The sequence below is a fragment of the Centrocercus urophasianus genome, unplaced genomic scaffold, assembly GCF_019232065.1.
Source record: "Centrocercus urophasianus isolate 14NV4802_14NV808 unplaced genomic scaffold, USGS_Curo_1.0 seq_34, whole genome shotgun sequence".
In the NCBI taxonomy this organism is placed as follows: Eukaryota; Metazoa; Chordata; class Aves; order Galliformes; family Phasianidae; genus Centrocercus; species Centrocercus urophasianus.
The window spans coordinates 3,261,717-3,282,854 of record NW_024884911.1 but is presented as its reverse complement, the minus strand read 5'-3'; the positions used below and the strand labels follow the sequence as shown (position 1 = coordinate 3,282,854).

Below are 21,138 nucleotides of genomic sequence, written 5' to 3'. Positions count from 1 at the left end.
TTGTGTTGTTTTGCAGGCTGTTCACCTGCAAAGGACACACCTGTCTGGTGTGTTTCTGACCTGCCAGGACTGGGGATCCTGTTATCCAGAGACAAAGGGAGCATAGGAATCTGGAGTCGGTGGATTCCTTTCCCAAGGCATGTGGCCAGACCTGAAAGCCCAGCTGCCTGGCTCTTCTGTGTTTACTGCTTTCCATATCTGCTCCATATTTCATGGGAATGTGCAGCAGGGCTCTCCATTTGTTTCTGGGAGGCCTGACAGTGGCATGGGAACAGCTTTGCCCTTCCAAAATCCTCAGACTGGAGCTCATGTTGCCTTGAGGCTTGTGTTTATGAAGCCTCATCCTGTGCCTGGATCTCCACAACTCGGGAGCTCATGAGCCCAGTTTGCAGGTGGCTGGGCTGTGGGCTGACTCCCAGAGCGCAGCCTGGAAGCTGTGCTGATGTCTGCGTGAAGCTCCTTGTCAGGTGCTTGCAGGAAAGGCAAAGAATATTAAAGGCTTCGATTTTCATAACAGACCAGACTTCTGTTGACAGTATCTGTTAGCAACAGCCTCTCAGATGTCAAAAAAAAAAAAAAAAGCAATAAACCAACAAGAGGATACTTTGCCAGGCACGACAAACTAAAAACATGTTGGAGGAGGCAGGGTAATTGAGGCGAATATGCAGATGATATCATTCTGCCCCTGTGGGGACCAGCTTCCAGAACTGTGATGCACCTATTTCAGCATGGAATACTTGTGGGATACTGACATATTTATGTGTGGCCTTGCGAAAAATCCTAAAACCTTCCCCAGTGCTTATAATGAAGGAATTAATGTGCATCTTGTGCCTGCCCGTGTCTCTGCAGTGAATTCAGTGCAGTGAGAGCTGGGAGCCCAGCAGCACCGCGTGCTCTGGGAGCAGCATGTGAGCACAGGCATCTCTGCTCCACGTCCCTCTGCTCTCCTGTTGAATTTCTTCTTCTCCAGGCTCCCAGTCCTGAAATGATCCAGCACTGAGGAGAAGGCGGGGCACAAAAGACCTGTAGGACTTCTGGAAGCATCCCACCAGGTCTCTGCAATGCACTGTGCTCTGCTGCAGACCGCAGCTCAGGATCCCAGTGCTTTGCCCCGTTGTGCAGTGCCATCTCCTGGACAGCTGTGCCTGAGCTGCTCGCACTGCTCACTGCCTGAGCTTCACAACCAGACTTTTGCTCCTGAAGCACCTAGCGGTGCCACGAGCACAAAGCCACAGCCTCGAGGTATCTTCTGACCCACCAGAAGCGCTCCACCAAACTCCTCTTTCTCCAGCAGCAAGAAGTACAAAGCACACTCACTCTCCCCTCTGAGGAGCCCTGTGGCAGGACATCCCTGCGCAGCTCCTTCCAGCTCTGGATGGTGATTATAAATCCCCAGGTACAAATAAACATCTGTGAGATGCCGTTCCTTGCTTTTTGTTCAGCTTTGGGCACAAGTTCCAGGCATGTCAGTGCCCTGTTTACCTGATCTTCCTGGTTTTGACTTGAAGTGACGTATTTTCTCTCTTCCTCCCCAAGTTTGATGACCTCGTCATGAGCAACAACCCAGCCCCTAACCACACGACCCACCCCGCATTTAAAAAGTTGCTACATCTTTTTAATGAGACAAAAACGCCACGTGGAACTCGCTCCTGAATGCTACTGGCTTGACTAAGATCTATATTTATCCTGAAAACACACGAAAAAATGGGTGGTTCTGAGGGCAACGCGTTTACTCCTAAGGAACAGTGACAGCTTAAGTGCTTAGTCACTGCAAAAATGAACACAGCAATTTAAATCCCAAGGCTGGTGTTTCATCCATCATTTTGGGCTATTGGAGCGTGTTCGGAGCAGCTGGGAGGTCAGCATGCTGTGGTGATCTGTCAGATGCAATGAACTAACTAGTGGGCCAAGGGAAGGCTGCAAAGATGTTACTGGGAAAAAAAATAAAAAGGGAAAAAAGGCAATTGTGTAACTGCAGGGCCACAAATTTCATGAACAAGGAAAAAAACCAACACATGTGGCTGCTTACAGCTTTCTTTGACCTTTTCTGACTGAGTCCTCTGTGTTGCCAACTTGTTTTCACAAACTCACTTTTCTGCTGGAACATGCTGATAAACTGGAAGAGACTGTTTACCAAAAAACATATTTTTTTTTAATTAAAAATCTTATTTGTAAAGGAGAGATCATTACACAAACGAGGTAAAACAACATTTATGACATAGTTTTCTGCTTTAAAAATACTTTTCAATTGAGCAGTTGATTTGACTCCATAAAGTCTGAGAGAAAGAATCAGGAGAGCGTTACTCACATGGCTGGATGCCCAACAAGGTGGGAAGGAGCAGCTGCTGCTGCCCTGACTCAGCACCAAGACGTCTGTGTCAAAGGGTCAGAGCTTCCAGGGCCAGAGTTCTAAAGCTGTTTTCTCACCCATCAGCCTCACAGAAGAGAGGTGATTACTGAAGGGCAGAGGTAGGCAGCAGAATGTTCACCCACTGCTCTAACTGGGGGTCCTCCAGCAGCATCCTGCCGTAACATATGTAAGGGTTTCATGTGATTGTGCAAATTCAGTCTTTGCTCACACTTCTCAGCCCAAAAGGAGACTTAACAGTGAGAGAATATCAACTCTGAGAAAGTTTGGCTTCAAAAGCAGTATCTGGCAAGCAACAAGCCTATTAAATGTGAAAGGTATGGGGAAAAGACTTATACTTTTTTTTTCTGAAGTTAGCTTCCATGCACCTACAAGTGGAGCTTGTCATCTGAAAGTTTATGAAGCTGCTCCAAGTCCGTCAGAGTCACACTCACCATCCTGTGGAACGGAGCTGTCTCAGAGAGGACCAAACCCAACAGCACCAACACCTCAGTGAGATCAGGGGCTGCAAATGCTACTTAGCCCTGTTTAAATGTGAGAACGTAAGCGAGGTGAACCTCACAGCCATTTCTCAGAATCCCAGTCAAAGCCAGCTAGCAGACTAACAGAGAACTGCTGTATTTGCTTCTGGCTCCTAAAAAGTACAGAACAAATACCACCACCAGAACCAGCTGACGGTCCAGAACTCACTCACTCCAATCAATGGCTGCCAACCTCCTAAACGTCGTCTGCTGGGAACTGCTGGGTGGCTGAAGCTCTCCAGACCAGGTCCACTTGGAGAGACTGAGCTATGACAAAGCTGGCAAACTGTGCGTTATGAGACACAGGTGTTATGCCTGTAAACCCACCTGAATTAACTTTTTATGTGTCTTTGTGTATTAAATACACTGGGACAGGTAATTGCTCCCAGTACGTATCCCAGGACAGTATCTGGTAACCAAGGCATGACATTTTTATCACATCTGCTAAGTTAAAAGTTGAATTTCATGACGGCACACAGACAGAACATGAGGTGAATACACTATTTTAATCCCATTTATATCCTTGGGGGATATGGGTGGGATTTGAACTGCATATAGTAGGCTTAGTGCTAGTCTGTGCGGGTGAACTTCATGCTCCAAGAGCAGTATCCACAAGCTCTCAGTGCAGAGAAAGGTTGTACCACCTCTGATACCACGTTTCCAGTAAATACTTTCATCAAGAGACAGAAATGCACTCACTACCAGACACTGCAGCTTATGATAACTGTACCTTGGCAGCTTCATTGCTGTGACTTAATAGCAAGACTGTCCGTGTTTGAAGTCAGTTAAAGGCTATAGATCAAGGCAGAGGAAGAAAGAAGTGTCATACCCAGAAGAGCTTTTCAAACAGATAAAAAAATAATTGTCTTTTTTTCTCTCCCTTTTTTTTTTTTTTTAAACAAATCTATTTTTTTGAGGAACTAAAGCAACCGAGGTTAGGTTCCTTGTTTATTAAATCTCCTGCTTCTGCTCTGCACGATGGGTCTGAAAAGGCAGATTAGCATAAGATTAGCAGAGAAGAAAGCCGTTGGGGCTCAGCAAGGCTCCAAGGCGAGCCATTTCACATTGACAAGAGCCAGCACCCCTTCCTCCGTGTCCAATGGCAGCAGGGGCAGATTTTTTACCAATAAAGAAGTCCAACTGCTGTTTCTTTCACTGGATAATGCCATCTTGCTGCCCAGTCTGGCCGGGGTCAGCGGTCACCGAAGGACTGGGTGTATTGCTCTGCAAAAATCGACGGAAGTCCTTAATCATGGGGCGGAGGACCTGGATGAGGGCACTCAGTGCAGCCTGTGTTCCTTCCATGGCTTGAGCCTGGCGCTCCTGCGCACATGCCTGCACCTCCTGAGAGCGACGGATCATCTGAAGCAAGTCATTCTGCTGCTCCAGGTGCTGGGCGATCTCCTTCACGTGCAAGTTGGTCACTCGCTGCTCCTGCAGGAGCTTCGCTGAGTTCAGAGCAATGCGGCTTTTCAGCTCCTGGGGTTTTGCAGATACTTCGTGTTGATGTGCCATCATCTCCAAGGGTGCTTCGGCAGTAACTGTGGCGGGGGCTTCTGTTGTGCAGTACTCCACGACCCCATCCTCCAGACTGTGGTAAGTTGTCTCTGCAGGAACTGAGAACAAAGGACAGAAAAGGGGTAAGGAGTAGCTGCAACACTGGTTGTTTTTATCTACAGGACTATTCAAGGAATGTAACAGGAATACTGCCTGTTCTGTGAGATAACATACAATAAACAGTGAATGCACAAAATAACTTAAGTTACTCCACCCTCATCCAAGTTTCCTTCTCGGATGTACAGAGCAAGGTCCAAAGGAGCAGGGTGCGCCATATCTGTCTAGACAAAATCTTTTTCCAACCTCTAGTTTAGAGCACCACTAACCAACTGACACAAGGGCAAAGAGAAGGCCTCGAATGGCACTTATCAACAGGATGGCCCATTTGGGGCAGATAAGGAAATCAGCTCTGGAGGTATTCCTCCCTTTTACTTTAGTTCCCCAGAGAAAGGGACCAAAGGCTCCTTGCTTTCCTTGTTTTAAGGCTGACCCCAGCTGTCAAAGCTGACTTTCACGCACATCTCCTAGATGCTCCCCTACAGCACAAATGTGTTTTCACGACAGAAGGGCGCTTTGTTTTGACAGGAGCTCCCTGCAGAGGGATCACAGGAGGATGCCAGGCCTCCCACTGGGCCATCAATCCGGAACAGAGCATCTTCACTGGGCGCAGCACTCACTCTGGGTCAGCGTGACGGTGGTGGTGGAGGCGGTGATGGGGATCTCGGTCCCATCGGCCGCCCCGCAGTCCCCGCTGGGCAGGCTGATGATGGTGGCCTCTCCCAGCAGGTTGCAGATGCGCTGTTGCATGGGAGTGAGGATGACGGGAGCAGCCGTGGCACCGCTTGGGTCTTCGCCCTCCGTCCCGGCACCGCCACCGTTCTGGCTCTCGCTCCCCCCTTCCATGGCGGCTCGCACTTGGGCCACTTTGCGCCGCACCTCAGTCTTGAGGTCGGACCATTTCTTCTTCACTTCGGGCAGCTCGCGGTGGCAGGTGGCGACGGCGTTGACGCGCCGCAGGATGTCGTGCCAGGCGGCGGCCTTGGCGGCCAGCGGTACGCCCGCGTTGAAGTGGTTGATGAGGAGGTGCTTGCCGCGCTCCAGCTCCTCCACGATGATCTCCACCTCCCGCTCCGAGAAGTTCATCTTCCGCTTCTTGGCCGGGGGAGCCGGGGGCGACGCCATGGCCCTGAGAGGAAGCGGGGGAGGTGGTACTCAAAGGGCTCCTGAGGGCCCGGGGGGCCCCGCTGCCGCCCCTCGGCCCTGCCCGGACTCCCGCGGGGCCCCCCGGGCCCGCTCGCCCCGGGCCGGGGAGGAGCGGGGGGGGCCCGAGGCCCCTCGGGGCCCGGAGTTGTCGCTCCCTCCCCGCTCCCCCCCTTGGCACCGCCAACGGTACGCAAATTGCGTACCGCAGCCACCCAGCAAGCCCCGCTCAACGGCCTCCACCCTGCGACACTGGCGTAATGGCTTCCAGAATCAGCCCCCTTTCCTTCCTCGTCTGATTGGGCCGCCCGTCTGCCTGTCAGGTGAAAGTCTGGCCCTCCGCGGGGAGGGCTGCGCTGTCATTGGCCAGTCTCGCTGTCCATCGCGAGGGACCATAGCCGGCCCCGCCTCACCGTTTGCCTCGGGCCACTGGGCCTGCGTGAGTCCGGCGAGAGGCTGGGCCCGCCCGCCTATTTCCCTGCTTTAATTTCATTGGGTACTTTTCCCGTCCATCAACGCTGAACTCGCCCTCCTCTGGAAACTACTGGATGCATGCCACGTCCATCAAGATCCAAATGAGGCCCTGGCTCCCAATCTGATTGGAGCGGTTGTGCCTTTACCCCCGGTTACGCCTCAACGTTTAGCCAATGGCGTCCTGCCCTAGGATCTTGTACCGCCTTTTTCCGGCCGCGGCGGCGCTGCGTTCCGATTGGTGGAGGGGAAGGCGTCTGTCTGACGTCACCCGCCCACTCGCCGGGTGCGCGTGGAGGCCGGGCTGTGGGCGGCGGCGCGTTGGCCGGCGGGGGCCGCTCCCATTGGTCGGCGGGGGGCGTCACGTGGCGGCGGCGCCGTGTGGCGCGAAGGCGGAAGCGGTCCGCGTCGGTTCCTCGCGGCGCCGGTGGCGGAAGCGTCGCCATTTGCCGGCGGCGGGCGTGAGGAGCGGGCGGCCGGCGGGATCATGCCGGGGGCGCGGCGCTCGTTGGCCTCCCCGGTGGTGAGCGGCGTGCTGTGCCCCTGCGGCTCCCCGCGGGCCGCCGCCACGCCCGGTCCTGGCGCCGAAGGGAGCGGCGGCGGGTCCTGCGGAAGAGCGGTGTGCGAGGCTTCCGAGCAGGATCGGCGGCTCCGCGCCCTGTTCCAGAAGTTGGACGTGAACCGCGACGGCGCACTCTGCATCCACGACCTGGCCGTGGGGCTGGGCCGCCTCGGGCTGCACCGCACCGAGCTGGACCTGCTGGTGAGCGGCGGCGCCGGGGCTGAAGCGGCGGGGGGGGGTAACGCTGCTCCCGGGCCTCGGCCGGCCGGGGCTTGCGACGGCGTTCTGCCTCACCTGGGGAGGGCCGAGAGCGTTGGTGCCGTGCGGCGCTGTGCGTAGAGGGCTCCGAGCTTCGGGTTCCGCACGAGCAGCGTGGGTCGGCGCCGCGCCTGCCCTCGTGTGCGGCTCGTTGCTGCGCGGTGCCTCGGGCGCAGGGCCGGACGAAAGCTGAGCGCTGTCGGTACGCGTGGCTGCGGCCGGGGTTTGGCACTGCACAGCACATCCTTCCTGCAGGAGGGCGGAGGGCACTGCTGAGTCCCTGAGAGCTGACCCAAGTGACAGCTGTCACTGCTCCCAGAACCGGGCCAGCGTAACTCCTTTCAGCCCCTCTGTATGCATCCACCCATCCCGAAGTCGCCGCTGCCTTTCCAACTTTGGCTCTCCGAAGCCTTGTTTTCTAATAGTGCTTCTTGGTTGGCATCTTCCTCCGGAACACTTTGGCAGCGTGAGCATCGTAGGAGTGATTTAGTTGTGCTGCTTCTAAAAATAACATCAGTGCCATGGTGATTTTCTACAGTGTGCGCTTTGGTAACAGGACCTGACTGTGCCCCATCAATCACCTCTGCGTGCCCGTGAGATGCTGACTTGCTGCCACCCATGGGTGCCTGATCCCTTAGTTCTGGCAGCAGGCACTCACTTGCTAGAACATCCTGTGCTGATGCCCACCCATCTCACTTGGCATTCCCTCTTCTTTCTGAGCCTGTTATCTAATACAGCCTGAAGTTTTCCAGGCTGGGAGGATGCTCTTCGAAACAAAATGCTTTCTTGCTTTCCAGCAAAGCTGATTTGCTTGCTGTGCTGCAGGAGCAGCAGAGAAGAAGCGTTCTGCAGGGTCTGGAGCTGCTCTGTGCAGGGGAAGCACTGTGGATGGCAGTGCTGCTTCTGTGAGCCCTCAGCCATCGGGATTGTTCCTCAGCCCTTTGCTTCCTCTGCTCACTGTTCAGCTGTGCAGGAAGCAGCTGGCTGGATAAAGAGAGCTGATGGGGCACTGCTGGTATTGCAGGGTTCCCTTCAGCAATGTGACAATTAGCATTTGTTAAGAACTAAGGATGCAGAGTTCAGATCTCCAGTCTGATTCGTGAGAGCAGCCCTTGGAGAGCTGGCTGGAAAACCTCTGCCTTGTGTCATCTTTTAGGGAAGATTGAATAAACTTCCTGTTTCCCAGAGAGTTCTATTAATAAAAGCATTCTTTTTTCCTTCTCTGTCCTTAGCCAATAATGACACTCAGCAATGTGAAGTCACACTCAAGAAAAGTGTTTAAGGATCAGGGTGAAAACGCAGTGTTTGAAGGCCAAGTTAAGCATAAATCACATGGGTTGTGAGTAGTAAATGACTGTGGCTCAGGTACCTTGTATCTTTCTGTGTCACAGTGCAGTGTGCTGGATGTGGGTGCAACCCTCCTGCCTTGTAATGCCATGTTGTCCACAAGCTTTACTGATCTCTTGGTGTCAGTTGGCCAAAAGTTCTTGTGGCAACAATGATTGTTTTGGGCTGCAGCTTGAAGGGAAAATGAGCAATGTTTTGGCTCCTCCAGAACCTCGGAGTTCTTACTGAGATAAAGCCCTCTGCAGCACTCAGAACATCCCTGCCTCCCCAGGGGCGGCCTTCAGCATGGCCAGAGCAGGCAGCCACACATCCCTGCCTTTTGAGATGGAATTTGCTGATGTCATCAGCGAGTTTTTTTTCTAAATTCCTGCTGTTATCTTGAAGCTGTTTTACAAATACAGGATGCCAGGGCAGTGAGCCTTCCAGAGCACCGCTTGTTTGAGCTGGTTGCACAGAGCAATTCGCATACCTCACTTTGCTTGAGCAGTAAAGTGATAACCATGTGAACAACATTTTACAGGCTTCCTTGTCCTACTGCATAAAGGGACTTTCTGCTGCTCAATTACATCTGCCTCTGGAGCAGTTGAGCTCATTTTACTACTTCTAAGTTCTCCTGAAGATATCTGTGTAGATTTATGGAACTGAAGTATGTGTTTAATGGAAGTAAGGGTTGTTGAACCGGAACTGTTCTCTACTTTTTATCTGGAGATATATATGTGATGTAGCTGAAGGCTGTGTAGTCACAGTGTTTCTGCATGTGCTCATGTGATTGTTTTCCTGCTGACCCTGACCTGGAGTGCTGTCTGGAGCTTCCCTGCTGCTGTGGGCTGGGCAGCTCTGCCCTGGTGCAACTCATCCCTGCTGCATAGAGACAGCGGAGTGCAGCCCCTTCACAGAGCTGAGCCCCTTCTGGGGGACTCTGAGTTAACTCTGAGTTAAGAAACAGAGCAAACATAACCCTTGTTTCTTTGCAGCCATAACGGTCTGTGTGCCTTTGCTGTAACTGGGCTCTCCTCCTTGGCCTTGAGATGCTGTTGTCTCTTGGAGCCATGCAGATGGCTGCCCCTTCCTGCCTGGCTGTCAGCTCCTCCATCTCACTGCTGAAATCTTCACGTTGGCTTTCATCACAATGTTCTTTGCTTATTATCTCCTCTGCAATCTCAAAGCTCTATGCACTCAAGTTCTGCTTTCACCTGTACTGAAGGACCATAACTGTGCTGCTGCAAAGCTTGCTTGGCTCTGGGCTCCTCTGAGCAGCTTTATTTTTTGGGATAGCCCTTGGGCTGTTCCAGCTGCTGGGGAGCACTGTGCCCTCCTGGTCCCTGCTCAGTTAGCTCTGTTGCAAGTGATTCTGTGACAGAAGTACTCTTCAAGATTGTAATTGATATGATAGAAAGATTCAATCTTATTTCTTCACTTGATTTTTAATCAAGTAGACTCTTTATTTCTGTAACTGTTTTACTCTCTGATCTTTTGACTGCTCTTTACAGTGCATAACATGCCATAACTCTGAGCAACTGTATGGGACTGAGAGGGCCATTCCTGTGCAGTGCTTTCACCTCATTCCTACTGTCAATCATCTGGAAATAGGTGACCTGAGTTCTTACTGAGTCACAACACCCTGCTTGTGATTAAAAATGAACAAAACTCTGTTCTGTAATCTAGACCAAACTATCTCTCTGAAGCCATACACATTTAAACAAGACACAAACCATAAAGGTGTGCTGAACCCTGTTGGGGCAGTTGGAGGCTTGTAGCCAGGCCCTTGTAATTAATTGTTAAGGGTTGAGCAATATGAGGTCATAATCAAACAAATGGAGCAGTGTTACAGTCTGAAATTCCAGCTGATCGCCTTCCTGCTGCTGAAAGCATTTGCCAACAGCTCCCCAACCACCCACCTTTTACTGGCTGATCCTGGAGGACTGAGTCGGATGTCCTGAGCAGTCTGCAGGCCATTCCAGCTAGCGTTACAACACGTTAAATAACTTCAGATGTCTGTGGGTAACGTCCTTTTGGAACAGGGAGCAAGGAAGATGACGTTCGTTTGCTGCTCCGCAGGGAGCTGGGACCTGTTGCTCCTTGCATGTTATGAAATGTGTGGTTTGAGAGCCTTGTTTCCACGTGTTTGGGAAATGTGCTGCAAGAGCAGAACTGTGGGTCAACGATTTCACTGTAGATAAACCCTTTGAATCTGTGGCAGGCACAGGAGTTGGTGTGCATTCAGTGGCTTAGATGCGTGGAAAGCACGGATGCATGCTTTGTAATCCAGCAAATGAGTTCCTGGCAGGTGCTGCGGGGCCTTGGGAGTGGTGTAAGGCAGGCTGGTGCCTGTGTGACTGGTGTCTGCTCACCAGGCATCGCAGTGCAGTCCACTGAGAAAGGCTGGAAGCGAGCTTGGGGTGTAGATGCATGCAAGGGAACTCGCTCTTGCTGCGCCACTGCTCATTTCTGTGCGTGTAAACCTCAGCTGTTGCTCTCTGGTTGTGTACCTGCAGGACAGACGTGCAGCCCCTGAGAGGTGTGACCCAGCAGTGTCCTTCCAGCATGGTGCTTTGCCTACCTGGCAGCTCGTGGGTTTCTTTAGCTGGGACCTTTAGCCCAGTTATGGCCGATAAGGGCTGCAGGATTGCAGCCGGGCTGCTGAGATGCAGACACAGCTTGGGTTTGAGCACACTGATGGTTAGCACTGGTGTGATGAGACGCAGCCTTGCAGAAGCACAGGGCTGTGTTCTGCTGAATTCCTTGGGAAGTATAATGTGAAATGTCCTCTCTGGATCCGGGCATTGACTATGGGTCAGCTCAGGGAGGGGGAAGAAAATGGAGTAGTTACTGAGAGATAAGAGCAGGTGGAAAAACCCTGAGCTGCAGAGTGGTTGGTGGGAGTTGGCTGGTAAAGAAACAAAGGCCAGTGACAGTTCTGGCCGAATGTGAGCCGAATACTCGAGTGGTTGACACGTGTTAATGGAATAACACCAGAACTGCTGTAAGGACTTGGTGTCCTGCTCACAAGCCCTGCAACGTGGGGAGCGCTGCAGTTCTGTGCCCATATTGTGGTGTGGTGCTGGCAGGGGGGGTGGGGGAGGGAGTGTTGCCACAAGTAGGTCTGAAAGAAAAATGGTAAATGAGTCTTTGTTCTTGTTCATGTCCTATGGCTATATTTGTCCCTCTGAATGTGGGACATGAGCACGCTTTAATGACGCCCCAGACTTTGTCTCGAGTGAAGAAAGCAGATGCATCATTGCTATGGGACGGCAGTGGAGGTGCCTTCGTTTTCCTGCATTCCATGGGGTGAGCTGAGGCTCCAGGCAGGAGAGCTCTGCTTTAAGAGAAATTGCTGAAATTGTTGGATCGTGAGGTGCTGGAAAGGCGAAGCTGTTTGGTATGCGAGGCCACGTTGTGCACAGAGCCCTGGCTGGAGGGATCATTTCCCAACAGCCACTTTCCTGTCACTTTGGTACATGGCATTCTTGTCCCTTTCTGATTTCGGGGTATTACAGATGCCCTTTCTCTTTCCATGTGATGGAACCCAGTGATTGGTGTCTGCTTGGCACTGGCCCCATTGCCCAGTCCATGGGCTGGGGCAGCTGGTGGCTGTGCTGGGGTTCCTGCAGAGAGGTGGCCAGATTTTGCTGCAGCGCTCTGTTGTGTCACCTCAATAAATTAACGTGGCTGAATGTCACCAGACAGCTTAATTATTTAAGCAGCAGCAGCCAAGATGTTTGGCAGCGCGCTGTAAAAACCCTGCACAGCGTTTCTGGATTTTATTTCAGCTCTCTTAGAAAAAGTAGAATATCCTTACGTGAAGTCTTGTCTTTCAGGAGTGACGTTTGGAAAGATGAGAACTGGGTGTATGAGGCCAACCTCGGGTGCCACACGCGCCGCAGCCCCTGCTGGGGTGTCCTGGCAGCTCCTCCTGCCTGCTGGGGTCACACCAGGATCCCAGGAGGCGACTGCTGTAGCAGCTCTCCTGCACCGGGGGGTGGGGATTGCTGCTCCCATCCCTCTGCCCCCTCCTCTTCACCCTCCCTCCTGCATTTTTTATGTGTGAGCTAGTTGTCTGCTCGGATTCTTGCTGGAAAACGCCGTGTGTTTGCTCAGGATTCTTCCAAGGGCCATCTGAAAGCAGGTATCCTGAGGCTGGGTTCTGCCTGGTGCCACCAGCATGAGGGGCACGGTGCCTGCCCTAGAGCTGAGCTGCGTCTGCAGGATGGGGTCACAAAATACCTTGGTTTTGCTACTCAAAGAGACTTCCCTTTGCCAGCTTGCAGTACAAGGAAAATACTGCTTCAGCTAAGCACACGTCATTCTTTTGCTCTTTCCTTTCTCCTTTGTCTCCATCTGGATGGATTGCATGGCTTCATTGCTCTCTTCTCCTCTGGTTACCCAAGGACGGCCCACCTCGGTGATGCTGGGCACAGGGCTCTGCCATGGGCACCTGCTGCCTGCAGGTCACTCCTGCTGCTTCCCCCTCTTAAAGATCTCTTTGGTTCATGGAAACAGCTGAAGAACCGAGGGGGGTGGGTTGGGCAGTGTGTTTTGGTGTGACCTAGGCTCGTGATTTCTACATCAAATGAGAGTCTGTTCCTCATCTGTTCCCCTGCTCTGGTTCAGGCTGGACCCGACCTGCTGAGTTTGTTGCACCTTTGATGTGTGAGTGGCTGGCTGCCTGGTGCTGTCAGTGGGACAACACTTGCGTCCCAGCTCCCTGCAGGGAGCAGCTGCTTTGCCTCCGGCTATCATCATCTCTCCATTAGTCGCTTTATTGTTCTGACCTAATAAAATTCCTCACTTGGTAAAATAAATGCTTTTTTTTTTCCTTCCCCTTTCTAAATATGATTAGAAAAGGCTGTGCTCTCCAGGAGCCGTGTGGATTAGCGCGGTGGAAGAATTCCTCTGAGGTTTCCTTCAGCAAGGACAAAGGCTGAAGAAGTGTTGCTGTGTTTCTGCTGTAATTGCACCCTGGGCATGTATTTTCTTGCACAAATTACTATTTTACCTTGCAAATTCTGCATGAGCAAAGGAAGATGGGGTCTGTGCCACGTGTACACCCCAAACATAAGCACATACATCACGGAGAAACTCAGTGGTTATATCCCACAGTGTTAGCTGCTCTCACAGGTCTCTGTGTAGCAGCTCAGCACTGTGATCCTGAGTCCCACTCATCTGCTTTGCCTTCATGTCTTCACATCTGTACTTGCTGTGGGTCTATGGGCTGAGCTCCTGGAGCATCAGTGTCAGAACAGCTCGCAGCTTCTTGGCAGTCTGTAGCCTTAGGCTACTGAAGGCTGATTCTGATGAGCTGTACCAGTGCAGGACATCTGCTTTGTTCCTCCTTGTGGTTCAGTAGGAAACTTTAAAACATCACCTTCAAGGATCAGAATGGCAGTGTGGGGGATGGCACAGTCCAGAGCGGGGCTGTAGGCTTTCATATTTAGACTGCATTTTTTTCCCATTAAGTAACACTGAAGCGTATTTGCAGAAGAATTCTTTCTTTTATGTGAAGTCTTCTGTGTGCTTGTCTCTTTTTCCATTACTCAGGTTGGTGAAAGGAATTCGGCACTCACAAGTTCCTGTAAGTGTGACGCTGAGTGTTGTCCTAAAAAACGGGCTGCCCACAGCTTGGAGTTCTTCCAGTTTGGGCACGTACTTCCATATCTAATAGCTGTAAGACACAGGTTCTCTGTGGGCTGCTGCTGTCAAAGGTTAAGAAGTGGAAGCAGTGGTCTGGCAGAGGCCCTGGAGCTCACTGTGGGCAGGAGCCTCAGCATGGAGCTTTGCTCTGTGCTGCTGGGACCCAGCAGGAGAGTGGCAGTGCTGTGCAGGCGGGCTGTGTAATGCCTCCTCCTGCAGCTCTGGGGATGGGTAAAGCCCTCGGGCCGCAGAGGAAACTTGTATCACAGAATGGCTTGGGTTGGAAGGGACCTTGAAGATCATTCAGTTCTGACCCCCTGCAGCATGGAAGGGCTGCCAACCTCTAAATCAGGGACCAGCTCAGGTTGCACAGGGTTCCATCCAGCCTGGCCTGGGGACCTGCAGGGATGGGGCACCCCCAGCTCTGGGCAACAGTGCCATGACCTCCCTGCCCTCTGGGTGAACAATTTCCCTGTAATATCTACATTTCCACTCTTTCAGTTTAAAACCATCCCTCCTTGTCCCATTACTGCCTGCCCATGTAAGAAGTTGATTTCTCTCCTCTCTATCCGCTCCATCCAAGCACTGGAAGGCTGCAGTGAGGTCTCCCAAGAGCTCTCTCTTCTCCAGGCCGAACACCCCCGTTCTCAGGAGAGGAGCTGCACGGCGCTGTGTACTGATGGATGTGTGCATCATTGGGCCGATCGGCGATAGTGAACCACAGCCTATCGGCCCTTGCGCACATGAATGGCCGTAAACGCTTTGCAAGCGCGTCGCTCTGAAAGCCAAATGGCAGAAGCATAATGCAACACCAAAGAGCTATTGTAGTGGAGGATGAGACTACAATAGAGCGGAGAGAGAGGGTGCAGCTCGAGGTTAATTCAGCCGCGGCCAGGAAAAGCGCTCATCCCCGCAGAGAACCATCTGCTGCCCGAACAAAGCCCAACCGCGGAGCCCTGGGATCGGAGCGGCGATGTGAGCGATCGGAGCGGCCCCGAGCCACCCCGGGCCGCAGCCCTCCACCCTCCGGCGCGCTCCCCGCGGTGCCGGCGCGCTCCCGGCTGCGCGCTGCTCGCCCCGGAGCCCCGCGGCGCTGGGAGCGGCGATTGGCTGCGCGCTGCTGCAGTGGGGCACAGCCCGGCGCTCGGCCCCGTGCGCTGTCGGGACCCGCCGGCTCTCTGGCAGCGCCCGGTTTGAGCTTTCTTCTTTTTCTATCTTAGCGTCCTCCAAAGCTTTGCTCCTTGGAGTACGGCAGAGCTGGCGCTTTGTCTCGTTGCCGTCGGAATTGTGAGGCTCTTGTGCGATGAGCTGCTTGTCAGGCCGGGCACGACTGCAGTAGCAACAATTTCAAAAGGCAGGAAGCGTCTGCGGGAGCGGGGCTGCACACAATCCCAGCCCGTGGAGTCGCCGGGTTGGAGCTCCCGCCGCCTGCCGTGCCGTTCCCATCCCGGTAGCGCAGCCCGGGCGGCTCCCGGCACGCCGGCTTTGCTCGCCGGAGCAGCGATGCTGCAGAGCCTTTGGCGTTTTCTATCTAGCTTCCTTCCCGGGGCCACATGCCAAGGTCCTGCTGATGGAAAAGACGATGAGGCCAGAAACGCCACCCCGCTGCCAGGCCCTGGGGAGAAAGGGCCAAAGGTGCTGGGGAAGCCACAGGACAGAGGGACTGACCCCACTGAGAGGAGACCAACTATCCTCCTGGTGGTTGGACCCGCAGAGCATTTTCCAAAGGTAATGGGACATCCTGAGGCCGGAGCGCATGGTGTGCGGGAGTGCGGGTGTGCAGGGAAGTGTAGCTGCTGTGTGTGTGTTTTGGGAGGGGGTCAGCGATAGTGAGTGGGGTCTGATGTGTTTGCATGCTGGAAGCAGAGGGACCGAGGTAATGACTGCAAAGAGGTGATGTGACCTTGCAGACATGGTGTTCTACGGGGAAAAAATGGGGAGTCTATGGGTCTAGAAGGTGACTTGCAAGCAGCGTAACTCAGAGGGCTGGCAGTGATAGTGAAGGTTGGTGGGGAGTCCTTGAGCTACACCAGAGACTAGTAGAGAGTCCAACAGATCCTAAAATCTCCTGGTCAATCCCTGGTCACTCCTCATGGCTCCATAAGGAACTAGTGTTATTAGGAGCAAACCAGTACTTGGTGTATGGCTGGAATGGCACAGCCTGCAGATGGCAATGGCTGTCCCACGGGAGTGAGTGGCATAAGGAAGAGACCTAAATCTGTGTGAGGATGGGAACTTCCCGGGGTGGGGAGGTGGTGGGTGCGTGCAGTTGGCAGAGGATAACCAGTAAGGCTTTGTCTGGGGGAAGGTGAACAAAAGCAGCTCAGTTCTCTGCTGACTGCGTAGCACGGTGCTGGCTGACGGCAGCTCCAGGTTATCCTCGAGGAGGAGGGAATGCTGTCTGTGTCTCCTGAGGATGATGCAGTCAGCTCTGACTTCATGCGGGTTGTGACCAAGGGTGTGAGCTGAGATTATTGGGGAGGGGCTGAGTGATGTCCCCTGAGCAGCTAGGAGGGCTGCAGCACACAGTGGGGTGACTGCAGGATGCGTCTGCTCGAGCAGGGATCAGTGCGGCTGCTGTGGGATTGCTCTCTGAAATGGGGAATGGACGCGGTCAGGTTGCAGGAGGGCTTAATGCCCTTTGCTGATGCTTCAGAGGGAAGCAGCAGGGTGGCATCTCTGTTCCTGCAGAGCAGAAGCCACTCCCTGCCTGAATCGGGCTGAAACATCTGCAGGGACTTCTGCCTTCAGCCCTACTGATAGCAGCTGGCACCGCACATCTCCTCCAGAACCTGGAATGTGCACTTAGAGAAGGAGAGGACTTTTGTGTGCAGAGGTTGAAGAAGGACAGAGGCTCGGGACTGAAGGAGGCTGTGATGAAGGAGCAGGGCTGCAGATCTCTGTTCCCTTCTGAGGGAACAGTGCTCCTTCAGTCCGGGAGAGCCCATCTGTTCACACCTGCAAATGGAGCTCGCTGACACGGGGAGGGAGTTGATACTGATCTCTTGCCTGTATGACCCTGAGAAGCTTTGTTGCATAGGAACCCTAAAATTGGCTAATGCAGAAATAGCTGAGGGATAAGGATGTGATAAAATGGAGTTATTGCAGCTTAGGAAGTAACTGCCCATCTGCTGGGAGGTTGCGGCTGTGTAATTTTAGCCTGCCCTGATTGTGAAGTGAAACACTGAGTAAAGCTCTTCTGCTGAGGATTATGGAGATCTGGTTTACCTTGCACTGCAGACCAGCTAATGCTGCATCCTGTCGCCGTGGCTCAGCTGACAGCCAGTAACTTGTGAGCTTGATGATATATCTGTGCTCTGATTGCCCATCAAGGAGAAGCACTGCAAAAAGCCCAGAACAGCATAAGGGATAGATGATAACTCACTGTGCGAGCAACCTAATGCTCCATGATGTGTAAAGAAATTGGGGACTCGTGGTTTCTGTTCTGCCATGGAACGCCGTGACCTTGGGATAAGTTAGCTGGGTGCCACGATGTGCTGTCTGAGCTGCTGTAGGTGTCTGCTGAATCATCCCGAGCACTGCCTGACACTGCAAGCAACGTATGTGTGATCGACCTGGCTGGGGAGGCTTCATCCCAGCCCTTCTGCTCGGGGTGACTCAGCTGTGCTCCCCCTGCAGGTAACGGTTCGGACACGCGGTGGTTCCCATGAATAGAGAAGAAAATGCTGATTGAAAATGTCCCGTGTTGGCTCGGGATGTGTGTGCACAGGACAGGGACGGCCTGCCCCTGATGTTACCAGGTGGACTTGTAACTTTGGATCTGTGTGTTGTCACTGCACAGCTCACCCCTCCTGCTCACCTTCACAGCACGTTCTGACGTTGTGGGTCAGCCCTTCCTGGCCGTTCCCTTCCCCTCGCACGGGTTTGGCTGACCGCCGCTCTGTGCTCTGTTGGGGTCTCTTCAATGATTAACTCCCCTCCTTCCTACACAAAGGGTGTCTTTGTGATTTGTGAGAACCTTCTGTCCTGGACAATTAATTATAAGCTAGCCTCCAGAAATGACAAACACCAAGTCAGCAGGACCAGCAGAAACTTACAGCATAGGTGCACCTACCCAGCAGGCTGCTCTGTCTCCAGAGGAGGATGTGAGCTATGTGACTGTGACGCGTGCTGGCACTTGGTATTTTTAGAGTCCTTTTTTTTTTTAGCAGAGTAAATTCAAAATTAAACAGCATCCTTGTATGGCTGCGTCCTCCCATCTTCGGGAGGTACCTTCTGGAGCTGATGTAGTTCAGCAGTGATGAAGCAGATGCCTAAAAGAGTAGAAATGACTAGGAATGTCAGCGTTGGAACAGCGGGGTGTCATAACTCATGCAACACTTAAACGAGAGCCAAATCCTATGAATAAAATGGACAATGAGTTTGCAGGGTCCTTGACAGCAAGAAGAGTGAACATCCCATAGAAGGTGTGCATTTGGCTCTCCTGCAGCTGGAGGCATTGGTGAGGCTGCGTCCCATCCACGGCCACCCGCAGGTCCTGTGCCTGAGGCTCCGTGGCTGTGCACGTGCTGGGCCCTGGGCCTGCCTGGCTTTGAGCACTTCCAGGTTTACCAGGATTATTACGATTACGATTTTTGACGAAACCTAAAAACCTGCGAATGCTTTTTCAAATTCCCTTCATCATTATAACCTGAATTGCTGGTATAAACTTCACTCGTAATCCATCTCTCCTTCTCAGCTCCCTCTCCTGTAATTAATACCCTGTGTAAATCAGCTTTCTTAACATCATTACCTCTCTCCTTTCCTGTGACGTAGGCAGTAGGCTTTCTTCCCTAAAATGTGCAGATTCTACCTTTTGTTCTTGCTGCCAACTGGAGATGGAGTTTATTAGGAAAATCTGCATCATGTTGGCATAGCAACCGAGCTGCCAGCAGCTCAAATAGTGATGCTTGGCAACTCGTGGGTAGGAGCACGGGGGATCTCGAGGTTCGGTGGGCAAATCTCAGTTATATTTCTTCCTTTGGCACCCGCACGTGGGGTGGGGGGCTGCTCTGGGTGCTGAAGGCATTGATTTTGTCCGTTCCCATCCGTAGCATTGCAGCAGTGGGTGGACGCTGTGGGTTGGCGTGCAGTGAGCTGTTGCAGCTGATCCCTAAGAGGATCTGAAGCCTGAGAAGATCCCGTTGCCGTGCGGGGACGTCAGCAGGAGCAGGTTAAGCCTGGTTAGGTAACGCGGTGGCAGGTGAGGTGCCAGAAGGGCATGGGAAGCCTTCACGGTCACGGCTCCCAACGGCACCCTGCTGCTGGCACCCCGTTTTAGTAAGCCTTAAAATAACCCCTCTGCTCGAACATTCCCACTTCAAGTCACTGCTGTGCGGCTCCACGAGCAGCTTGTTACAGACCTCAGCTTTCTTTGCTCCTAAAGGACAAAATACCCTTCATGGACACCCCAACCCCAGTGCACCGAGGTCCGAGGAGGAGCGCCTGCTGGACTTTGTGCTGGTCGGCACTGTTTGAGCAGAGCAAACACGGGATAATGTTGCAGCGGCCGGGAAAGCAGTTAGCAGGGCTGGCTGGAACCAGTTTGACAGACATGCTGTGTTACCTGGAGTGCAGATGGCATTGTGGTGTTTGGAAGCTGGCTAATGGCTGTGTGCTCTTGGGGCTTCCCCGCGCGACAGCTCCTCTGGCAAATATCAAAGCTCGAGCTTTGTTGTATGGTTTATGTTGGCAGCTCTGCATCCTTTGGTACTTTCGCCCCAGAGCTGGGTGCTGTCCCATGCATTGAGTTCCACTATGTGCTCCAAAGCCTGTAATTGCACGAAGTGATGCATGTGCCACGCTCCCTCCTTTGCTGGACTTGTTATCCCTGAAGCCCAGACAGCTGCTTGCAGGGTGGTTACATCCACAGGGGCAGGAACTGGAAAAGGTGGTTCTGCCCGGGCCTCTGTTCTCTGTTAGGCCATAACCAACCACAGTGCTTAATTGTCATTGGGAGAGGAGGGAGGACAGGTGGGGGGCTGCAGCTGCTGCGGAGCAGCTGGGGCTGTGCTGGAGCTTTGGGCACGGCCTGTTTGATGGCAATCCTCTCAGCAACACCACTGAGTTCTGGAACGGCTCAGTGACCTCTATAAATGTGGGATTCCAGAGCTTTTCCTTAAGCCGGACATTCCTGGGAATTCAGGAAGAGGAAGGTGGTGAAGCCTCTCGTGTCTCACGGAGGCAGAGGCAGTGCCCAAGGAGAGCAGCAGGCAGACCTGAGGTGAGATGGGCAGTGGGCAGGGCCAGCTCCAGGGGCACTGGGAGTGTACTGGGAGCCCAGTGCCTGTGCTGGAGGCCTCGTGAGAGGCTGTTGGCAGCCGTCTCCATTGGGGAGGGCCGTGGCTGCTACCGCTTGCCTTTTAAGTAGAAGGGCAGGGCTTGAGCAGCCAATCCCACTGGAGCCGGGGAGCTCATAGGCATGTGTCATGAGACACGCCGGCATTTCCTTCCCACCACGCACTGAAATTAACGCCGGGAGTCTGTCGGCACTGCGTCCTTCCTGGCCTGTCCGAGCAGCGCAGCCGAGCGTGGGCCACAGGAAGATGCTCTGCCTCTGTCTCTATGTGCCAGTGCTGGGGCAGTCGCAGGCAGAGTTTGAGTACTTCGAGTCGAAGGGGCTGCCGGCCGAGCTCAAGTCTATCTTCCGCCTCAGCCTCTTCATCCCCTCCCAGGAGTTCTCCACATACCGCCAGTGGAAGCAGGTATGGCTGTAGGGGGAGCGGGGCTGAGCCCCTGGGCTGTTTGGGGTGCCGTGAGCTCCTTGGGGCTGCGTTGGATTTGGGGCTGCGTTGGATTTGGGGCTGCATTGGATTTGGGGCTGCGTTGGATTTGGGGCTGTGTTGGATTTGGGGCTGCGTGCCGCTTGGTGGGGGGCTGCTATGAAAGCACACCTCATTTTGGTTCTTTTGATTCCAATCTGAGAGGAGCCCACCGCTTAAACCGATCGACCTGATGCAGTTTAAATAGGGAAAAAGGGGTTTTCCAAACCCTTTGCTCATGCTGAAGGCTTCATATCCTCTTCCTTTTCCTCCCCCGCACGCCCTGTGACGAGATGAGTGGTTTCTGCAGCAGCCACGTGTTGCTGGCGCGGGCTGTGCAGGGTGTGCTGCTGGGAGCTTGTGCAAGAGCCTCTCCATTCTCTCTTACAGCAGCTGAGTGGGCCTGCTCTGCCCTGCGCTCTGCCCTGCGCTCTGCCCTGCGCTCTGCCCTGCGCTCTGCCC

At 53.4% G+C, this 21,138-nt stretch overlaps 2 protein-coding genes across 2 annotated transcripts in view; one reads left to right on the top strand and one right to left on the bottom strand.

Annotated features, from left to right (window-relative positions):
- Window positions 1-3,376: 3,376 nt before the first annotated feature.
- On the bottom strand, window positions 3,377-5,939 carry NAIF1 (nuclear apoptosis inducing factor 1). Its single transcript, XM_042830717.1, has 3 exons — window positions 5,853-5,939; window positions 5,124-5,632; window positions 3,377-4,505 (listed from the first exon to the last, which is right to left on the bottom strand). The coding sequence occupies exons 2-3, from the start codon at window positions 5,626-5,628 to the stop codon at window positions 4,042-4,044; spliced, it is 969 nt and encodes a 322-aa protein (XP_042686651.1). The 5' UTR covers window positions 5,629-5,632; window positions 5,853-5,939; the 3' UTR covers window positions 3,377-4,041.
- A 354-nt stretch (window positions 5,940-6,293) lies between these two features.
- Window positions 6,294-21,138, top strand: part of SLC25A25 (solute carrier family 25 member 25) — a 23,793-nt gene continuing 8,948 nt past the window's right edge. The window contains 2 exon segments of the mRNA XM_042830652.1: window positions 6,294-6,384; window positions 6,387-6,880. Coding sequence (XP_042686586.1) covers window positions 6,294-6,384; window positions 6,387-6,880 — 585 coding nt within the window.